This window comes from Pelodiscus sinensis, chromosome 12, assembly GCF_049634645.1.
Source record: "Pelodiscus sinensis isolate JC-2024 chromosome 12, ASM4963464v1, whole genome shotgun sequence".
In the NCBI taxonomy this organism is placed as follows: Eukaryota; Metazoa; Chordata; order Testudines; family Trionychidae; genus Pelodiscus; species Pelodiscus sinensis.
Window position 1 is genome coordinate 26391881 of NC_134722.1, and position 9970 is coordinate 26401850.

Consider the following 9970-nt stretch of genomic DNA (forward strand, 5'->3'; position numbering starts at 1 on the left):
ATGCAAGTTTAGAAATGATGCCTAAGTAATGTAAGGATGGGAAGTGCTGTCCAAAAGAACAAATCCCTTCAGGAGCTGGGATAACATATCCAAGTGGAATCTGTAATTTGGTATTGACTATAAGATATACTGGCCTGAGCAGCTGCTGCCTCTCTCTACTGTGATGCTACAGCTAGGAGGCACTGAAGCTAAAGCTGCCTTTCTTGCTGTAAAAGAGGGAGCTGATGATAAGACCTTCTCTATCCTCACCATTCAAATGTACACCCCACACTCAGTCTGAAACAAGTGGAATCTATTGGCCCTCCAGGCATGCTGCAAAGCTCAGCTTTTAACGAGATCTTTTGGGAAGGGAAGATTTGCTTGAAGGGTAATATTTAAAGGATGAGGAATGAGGATATGTAAGTTTATCTGTAGGGTGTGGTTTATTACGTTATTGTTCTATTTTGGGGGTAGCTACTGCCATGGTGATTTTTATTGTGACTTTAATTATGTGTCCAAAGTGCCAAGAGACTGAGACAGACACTTCTTGGAGTCTTATAAACTTAAAGCAATATAAACAACAACTGAGCAATTTTGACATTTAATGGCTTTGCGTGTCCTTATATACAGGCAGTCCCCGGGTTACGTACAAGATAGGGACTGTAGGTTTGTTCTTAAGTTGAATCTGTATGTAAGTCGGAACTGGCGTCCAGATTCAGCCGCTGCTGAAACTGATCAGTTTCAACAGTGGCTGAATCTGGACGCCAGTTCTGACTTACATACAGATTCAACTTAAGAACCCCAGGCATCCCCAAGTCAGCTGCTGCTGAAACTGATCAGCGGCTGATTCCAGGAAGCCCGGGGCAGGGGCTTCCTGTAGTCAGCCACTGGTCATTTTCAGCAGCTGCTGACTAGGGGACACCTGGGGCAGAGCAGCTGGGGTGCTGCTGGGTTGGTCCAGTGGCACCCAGAGCGGCGCTACGGGACCAACCGGCAGCGCCCCAGCTGCTGTACCACAGGCATCCGGAGCAAAGCCGCGGAGCACGGGGGCAGCGGGACAGCCCAGACGCACCGTGGCTATCCTGCTGCCCTCGGGCTTCGTGGCTTTGCTCTGCTTTGCTCCCCGTCCCCCTGGTCTGCAGACCAGGGGGACGGGGAGCAAAGCAGCGGAACACGCGGGCAGCGGGACAGCCCAGACGCGCCGTGGCTATCCTGCTGCCCTCGGGCTCCACGGCTTTGCTCTGCTCTGCTCCCCGTCCCCCAGGTCTGCAGACCAGGGGGAGGGGGAGCAGAGTAGAGCAGAGGGCGGAACCCACGGCCAGCTGACAGCCCAGACGCGTCTGGGCTGTCAGCTGGTCGCGTGCTCCGCTCTGCTTCCCCCCACCCCCATGGTTTGCAGACCAGGGGGAGGGGGAGCAGAGCGGAGCAGAGCAGAGCGGCAGAACGCGCGGCCAGCTGACAGCCCAGAAGCGTCTGGGCTGTCAGCTGGCTGCGCGTTCCGCCGCTCTGCTCTGCTCCGCTCTGCTCCCCCTCCCCCTGGTCTGCAGGGGGGGGGGAGCAGAGCGGAGCGCGCGGCCAGCTGACAGCCCAGACGCGTCTGGGCTGTCAGCTGGCCGCGCGTTCCGCCGCCGCTTTGCTTCCTCTCCCTGGTCTGCTCGAGACCAGGGAGAGGAAGTGCCCCGTTCGTAACTGCGGATCCGACATAAGTCGGATCCGCGTAACTCGGGGACTGCCTGTATACGGAAACCTCCAAATATACACAAAATTAGATTACAAACTCACATCTGAAAAGCTCCACAATGGTATGATATGCAAACTGAATAGTCTCCAGTTTGCCCTATATTTTAGGTCTAGCAGATGAAGTTTGTTTCATCTCAGTTGAGTTTAAAATAAACAAAAAGGCATGTGAATTTTAAAAGTTCTACTAAAGAAAATCAAGATCATCACAGTTTGCTAATAAAATGTTCTAATATAGGACTAAGACCATATCTCACTCATCTAGGTATACACCCAGAGAAACACCATTGAAGATAATGGGTGTAAATCAAATATGCATTGTGTAGGTAAAATTCACATAATACATGTTCTGCAGTAATAAAATTATTTCAGCCAAAATATATATAAATGGCCTTACTCTGTTCTATTCTATACCACTGTAAAACTGATGTAATGGAGTGGAGAATTGGGCCCCAAATGTGTGCAAATGACTAAAGGTAGAGGGATAATTTGTGGTCCCAAAATGAGAGAATATATACTTTTGGTGAGAACTACAGCTGCTGTGTTCCTCCACCCTGCTAATCATTGATGATGAGAATGAGTTTCAGGGGAACTGTTTGACTTCTGTAGGAGCCTGAGTTCCAGACAGAACGTGCTGATGGTAAGCAATGTATGAGAGACTGAAGCTGTAGAAACTGGAGACTGGTCACAGAAGTGTAGTGATAAAAATAACAAGCGTGTGGTGAAAAATGTGCTTTACATTTTTCAGACATGATATAAAATTTATGGCCCACAAATTTCCAGAGACAAAGTGCAAGATTATCACTGTTTTTCTCCCTTGAAACAGAAATAATGACTAGAAAAACAGGACAACAGTCAAATCAGCTTAAAGAAAGGAGGGAGGAGGGAAAGAGATTTAAAAAGGAAACCTGACAGCACACAGAGAAAGAAAAGAGCATATAACTTGTCTCTGAATTTTAACAATTTTTCTTCAGATAATGGTTAAAGATGTTTCATTAATAACCCAGATGGTGTCATGATAGAGGATGAGATGCGTAAAGTGATGACAAGCCTCACCAGGGCACAGACTGGTGCCTTTCTCATAAGGAACAATTGTGCTTGCTAAGCCATTCCCTGCCAGGAAAGAAAGGAGCTAGCATCGGATACAGGCAAGACCGTCACCACAGTGTCAATACCAAGTGCCAGCTAATTTTAAACCCTAAGCTGAGAATGGTAATAATATTAAACACGTGTGTTTGTAGGATTGTGGCTTTTGATACCAGGCCAACTAGTGTCATATAACTGTCTAAAGATCTAATAGAATTAAACAGTGCATTCCAAAAACACAGCCATGAAGAATCACCATGCCACGGTGGGCATGATGTTTTGGTGTGACAGGACAGTGTTTTCACATGGGGGCTACGTCTACACTGGCCCCTTTTCCGGAAGGGGCATGTAAATTTCACCAGTCGTCGTAGGGAAATCCGCGGGGGATTTAAATATCCCCCACGGCATTTAAATAAAAATGTCCGCCGCTTTTTTCCGGCTTTTAAAAAAGCCGGAAAAGAGCGTCTACACTGGCCCCGATCCTCCGGAAAAAGTGCCCTTTTCCGGAGGGTCTTATTCCTACTTTGAATAAGTGCCGCTTTTCCGGAAAAATTTGCCAGCTGTCTACACTGACCGCTTGAATTTCCGCAAAAGCACTGACTTCCTACTGTAAGAAATCAGTGCTTCTTGCGGAAATACTATTCTGCTCCCATTCAGGCAAAAGGGCCAGTGTAGACAGTTCAGATTTGTTTTCCGCAAAAAAGCCCCAATCGCGAAAATGGCGATCGGGGCTTTTTTGCGGAAAAGCGCGTCTAGATTGTCACAGATGCTTTTCCGCAAAAAGTGCTTTTGTGGAAAAGCATCCGTGCCAATCTAGATGCTCTGTTCCGAAAATGCTTTTAATGGAAAACTTTTCTGTCAAAAGCATTTCCGGAAAATCATGTCAATCTAGACGCAGCCATTCTGAACAAGGATTGTGCAGCTGGCCAGCACAGGTGGCTGGGCTTGGGGACCTCTAGAGGGCCCTTCCCTCCCTACATTTCTGTGATTCCATCCAGTTGAGGTGACTTGTCATTTTGGGTGCAGTATCCGCAACCCGCTAGCCGTCTGAAGGGCATGACGTCACTGGTGTGAGATGACCTCATGTATTACGTAGCATAAGGTCACCAGGCTGCGGTAGTGGTTTGAATGACGTCACCGCCGGGCTGCAGCGGCAGTGCCTGCTGGGGTCCGGGAGGTTACTGAAGCCAGCTGGCCCGCAAGTCTCAGCCAAACCTGGGGACAAACGCGAGCCTGGGTGACGTCACGGAGAGTGACCTTGGCAGAAGCAACCCGAGGGGGCGGGGCGTGCGCACGTACGGGCAGGGGGCGGGGCGTGCGCACGTACGGGCAGGGGGCGGGGCACGTCGCCCGCGCGGCGTCAGGGCTGTCGGGAAGTTGCGCCCGCCCTATGACCGACTGAGGTGACCCACCTCAGACGCACTCGCCGCCATGTTGTCCGTGGCTGCCCGTGCCGGCCCCCTGGCTCCGTACCTGTCGGCCGCGGCGCACGCCGTGCCGGGCCCGCTGAAGCCGCTGGTGCCGGAGGTGGTGCTGCGGCCCGGGAAGCTGCCGCTGGACGCGAAGCGGTTGGTGCTGAGCCGGGAATCGCTGAGCGGCCGAGCGCCCCGCGGAGGCCTCGTCGCCACCGCCAGCATCAACGGTGCGGCACGGGGGTGGGGCAGTCGGGGCTCGGGCTGGAGACGGGCCGCTAGCGGGGGTGGGTGGGCCGCTGTAGCCGGCCGGGGCCTGTGGGAGCAGCGGCGGGGGGTGTGTGGCTCGGTGCGGGGGAGGCCTGGCCTGCGGCTCCAGGGTTGCGTGAGCCGGGGCAGCGCTTCCCGTGCGCGGGTTTCGTCTGCAGCTCCGCTGTGAGTTACTGCCGCTGGCCTGCGCCCGGGCACCGTTTGTGCCCGTTCCCAGCGGCGGAAATGTCCGCAGTGCGCAGGGTCGGGGGCCGGTGGGCTGTCCAAAGCTCCCCCCCCCCCCGTGCGGGACGCCGAGGGGGACTGGGAAACCTGAGCAGCTCTGAGTCGTTTCCACGCTCAAGGATGTAATTGAATCGAATCCAGTGCCAACTGCTTGGTCTGAAGTAGGGCGTTAAAAGGTTAACAGGTACTGACGGGAGCAGCTCCAGTGCGGGCGGGGCCCCTGTCTTTGCCCCACCCCCACCACAGGTTACACGCTGTGGCCCGCTGGCAGGGGCTGCCGGGCAAAGACACTTCCCCTCCCAGCCGGACCAGCAGGGATTGGTGGGCCCCGACTTTCCTGCGGACTCTTTTATGAGGGATGTGAAGGACTAGTCGCTTATTGTATAGTCAACACACTAGTTGACTAGTCATGCCCCCTCCCCACTTACTGCCTCTATTAGAAAGAGGCGGGGAGGGGGGGTACAGAGGAGGGGATGTTTCAAAGTGGCAGTGCTGTGGGGTGCCGGGGGTCTGCCACTTTGAAATGCCCCATGCTCCCCACAGCGCTTTCATCTTTGAAATGTAGCTTCAAAGATAGAGGCGTGCTTATGGACTAATTGAATAGTCTATGCAAATTGCATTGACTATTCGATTAGCCAGTTAATCTAAATTTGACATCCCTGCAGCATGTGTAACAGTGCTGCAGTGTGTGTAACAGTGTAACCGCTGAAATTTCTTAGCAGTTACAGGGTTACCTTTTAAAATAGCTTTTTATATTTCTAATCAGAAGTAGTGATTTTAGATAACTTGTGCTTGACTCCTTGAAGGTACTACTCGCAGGCTTTCATTTCACAGCTCCGGAATGGGGATAGAATAGAAAACACTGCATGTAGCACATGAATACAGGCAGTCCCCGACTTATGAACGGGTTATGTTCCGATCACGTAGTTGTAACTTGATTTGGTCATAAGTCGGAAATACCCTTAAACACGCTGCCCGCACTGTTCGAAATACTTGACGTACATGGTTCTCAACTGGAAAATTTTAGAATGGGGTTAATAGGAGATTGGTTGTAAGTACAGATGGTCGTAAATTGGTGTGTTGGTAAGTCGGAGTGGCTGTAGTTTTAATTACAAAGTGAAAGACTTATTTTTGAGATCAAAAGAAGGAGCTTTGTTAAGTGAGAGAGATTAAAACTTTTTTTCTGCCATCAGCCTTTTTCTAGTTCATGCAGTGCTTTGTGTAAGGGTATTGACAGTTTTTCCTCTGAATAAAATGTTTGAGTAGTGTTGGACTTTACAGGACTTAATTTTCAAACCAAGCGTGGTCGGAGCAATAGAAAATTTTTGATGCAAAGCTTCAATATAATCCTTTTTCAATAATTCTGTCCATGTTCATTTTTTAAAGTGTGTATTACGTTTCTGTATAAAACAGTGGGCTTACATGTAATAATGTAGAACTATGCTGTGCCCTTGAACAAATATTATCCAGTTGACACGTTACATACCTCTTGGCCTTGTCCACATTGACTCAAGTCTTGTTTAACATCAGTGTGCTGACAAAACATAGTTTATATTCAACACTAAACAAGAGGATTAATGCTGAATTACTTTCCCATTGAAAAGAGCACATACAACATTTTAAAGCTAAAATTGTTGCAAAACTACCTCCTCGCTAATTAATTTCTCTGCAGTTAAAGATTAAGAAAATGGCTTCTCTTCGCAAAGTTCCTCGTAAATAGATGCACTTTATTTCCTCCATCAGTTGTAACTTGGTGCAGTCCCTGCATGATGATTTCCTTTGCACATAACACCTAATTCTTATCAATCCTTTCAGGAGACACTTTTGTTAACCTTCTGTGTTACTGATGGTGATTTCTGGGGGAAAAATTAAACATGTAGTACAAACTCTGGTCATCTGAAGAAATGGGCTGTGCCCACAAAAGCTCATGATACCATCTACATGTTTTGTTAGTCTCTAAAGTTCTACCAGACCATTAGTCTGTACAGAATAACCTAAAAAACAAACTCAGCTACCCTCTGAAACTTCTAAACATGCAGTGTAAGGCTGAATATCTTCTTACACAACAAAATCTGTTTTCAGTCTTTAAATTGATATTTACATTATTCTTTAGCTGCATAACATGGCCATTTTGGCATAGTAATTGTCTAACTGGGAATCAAACCAGTAAAGTTTGACACAAGAATGTAAATATCAGATTTAAGGGAAACCTGTTAAATTTATGCAGTAATCCCGCATATACATGCTTGTTTAGTTTTACACTCTTGTGAGAGGATCCATTGAAGTCAAAAGTTAACTAAACGTGTAAATGTTTGCAGTTTCATGGCCTAAATGCTTTTGAAATCCCTATTTCTTAATCCCATTGTTTCCAGGAACTTTCAAATGAAAGAAATCTGACTTTAAGAATTTGTCTTACTCTTCTCTTCCTGTGCCCATGCTAGTGTAGAATGTTAACATGTACAGTAGCTATGCTGTCAAGGGCTGATTGGCCACCAAACAGCTAAAGTGTTTTTAAAATTAGGGTAAGCCATCGCTCAAGTAGTCTTTCCATAAGAAAAGTATGGAAGGGAGGATTTAGCGAAGACCAGATTTCAAGCTTTTGAGTTGTAGAATTGTAAAGTGTTCTTTAACTAGGAATGTAAAATGCCATTTAATTAGTAAACATGATGTTTAAGTGGTTAACCAATTAAACGGAGCAGCCCCTGTTAGGAATGGTAAATATTGGTTAATCGACTACTCGATTAACCTTATGAATTCTTATCAGTTACTCGACTATTCTCTAGTACCCGGAGAGTGGGGCCAGCAGCCCAGTGCACTAAGGCTCCACTCCCGAGTAAACCTGCCACTCTGTGAGCTGGTCTGTGAGGAGAGCCAGTTTTAAAAACAGCTTATCTCACAGACTGGCTGCCTGTCACCCTATGTCACCCTCTGTAGGTTTATAGCAGCTCCTGTCTGAAGAGGGTCTGAGCTCCCAGACCCAGCACAAACTGGGACTGAGCCGGGCTGCTTGCCTGCTTAGCTCCTAACGCACTTTAATGCAGAGTCGCAGCAGGGGTAGGTCCCAGCCTGTCACAAGGAAGGACTGAGCCAGGGCGCTGGTCAGCCTACAAAAATATTTACTGGTGGCGGCGGGAGGATAGGGGGAGAAATGCATGTAATCTATAACATTAACCTAAAAGCTTTTGCTTATTGGTTAATTGAGACACAATTATATCTCTAGCCCCTCTCCTGTATTTTAAGCTGTGCCCGTGCTCTTTTAAATTAACAAATAGTTCAGGGGTGGCCAACCAATTGGACAATAAGAGCCAAAAAAGCTGTGGATAATAGTGCAGAGAACCACACATCCCTCCCCCAGAGCCAGCCACCCCCAGGCCTCTCCCATTCTAACCCAATGCCTGGACCTCACCAGAGATGCCACCACCACAGCCATGCACTTTTCCCTCCAGGAACTGGGGCGTGTGCATAAAGCGAGCATTTGGCTCTGAACGACCTGTAGCCCCGAGAGTTGCATTTCTGTGAGCAAAGAGCTGCATGTGGCTCAAGAGCCACAGGTTAGCCACCCCTGGAATAGTTCATTTGTGAATATAATACAATCTGGAGTGTCTTTTTAGACACAGGGCTTATAATGTCAGATTTCGGTGGGAGTGGCAAAGATCATTGATAAAAACGTGTTAGGTTTCACAAATAATCTTGTAGTATCGCAACTGGATGTTAACTTTTACTTTTAACAATATGCAGTAATAAGGATTACTTTTTACAGAAAGTATTTTGGACCTCTTTCAAATTTCACCTTCAATCTCTGGAAACAAAGCTTCATAATCAGTATAGTACTAAGTCTTTAAGAAGATGCTTGCAGTTAATACTATTTACTTTTTGTTGCAGCTCCAGCTAGTGTTCGTTACCTTCACAATGATGTGTCAGTACCTGACTTCTCTGACTACCGTCGCCAAGAAGTGTTAGATAAAACAAAATCTTCTCAAGATAGCAGCGATGCTAGAAAAGGGTTTTCCTATCTTCTGACTGCATCAACATGCATAGCCACTGCATATGCTGCTAAGAATATTGTCACCCAGTTTGTTTCCAGCATGAGTGCTTCTGCTGATGTGTTAGCTTTGTCAAAAATTGAGATAAAGTTGTCTGATATTCCAGAAGGCAAGAGTGTGGCTTTCAAATGGAGAGGGAAACCCCTTTTTGTGCGTCACAGAACCCAGCAGGAGATTAATCAGGAAGCTGAAGTACCACTGACTGAACTAAGAGATCCACAGCATGATTTAGACAGAGTAAAAAAACCAGAATGGATTATACTGATAGGTGTCTGCACTCATCTTGGATGTGTACCCATTGCAAATGCTGGAGAATTCGGTGGTTATTACTGCCCTTGTCATGGGTCACACTATGATGCATCTGGCAGAATCCGAAAAGGTCCTGCTCCAGCCAACCTTGAGGTTCCAGATTATGAATTTACTTCTGATAACGTTGTTATTGTTGGTTAAATAACTGGACGATGATCTGTTTCATCTTTTTCTGTATGAACATTGTAAAAAAAGGTTAAGATTCTGGTGTGGTATAACATTAAATTATCCAAAAAATGTACCTAACTGTTTAAAGTCACCGTTATCAAGAAGTATGCTTAAATGTTTCCGAATAAAGAATCAGACTTGAGTGATCTGTCATTTATTTGGTGTTTAAATTCCAGGAAATCTGCTGGTAGTACCTAATAAAGTTCTGGATGTCCTTAGGGATGTAAGCGATTATATGCATACAGCAAGGGAGGAGCGGAAACCAGCATAAAAGCCTTTCTCCTCCTCCTCCTCCCCCCCCCCCCCCCCGCCCCCCCAGCACTTTCTCCGAGGGAGCAGGGGAGGAAAAGGGGTAGCCGGAAGCTAGGGCCTTATCTAGGAATCATCTCAAACGCTGCACCTCTGTTTTTTAAATGTATTAAGAGCCTACCGGCTCTTAATATATTTAATAAAAAGCAGAACCGCAGCGCGGTTAGCTCCTAGCCCATCGATTAGTTGATTAAACTTACGTAACATCCGTAGAGGCCTTATAGTGTAAATAGGGATGAGGAATCATTGGAACAGAAAACATAAGCCAGAATTTTCCCTACTTAACCCTAGCCATTTCAATCCTCCCAAGAAAGCCCTTGCGTACTATAAAAAGAGAATCTGACATGGGAACAAATTCATAATGTTAAGGAACAGAAACAATCTGTAAGAGGCATACTTAAACAACTCTGCTCATAGTTACACAATTTACTG

At 46.9% G+C, this 9970-nt stretch overlaps 1 protein-coding gene across 1 annotated transcript; it reads left to right on the forward strand.

Moving 5' to 3' along the window:
• Positions 1-4157: 4157 nt before the first annotated feature.
• Positions 4158-9371, forward strand: UQCRFS1 (ubiquinol-cytochrome c reductase, Rieske iron-sulfur polypeptide 1). Its single transcript, XM_075940188.1, has 2 exons — positions 4158-4444; positions 8592-9371. The coding sequence occupies exons 1-2, from the start codon at positions 4234-4236 to the stop codon at positions 9200-9202; spliced, it is 822 nt and encodes a 273-aa protein (XP_075796303.1). The 5' UTR covers positions 4158-4233; the 3' UTR covers positions 9203-9371.
• The last annotated feature ends 599 nt before the right edge of the window (positions 9372-9970 follow it).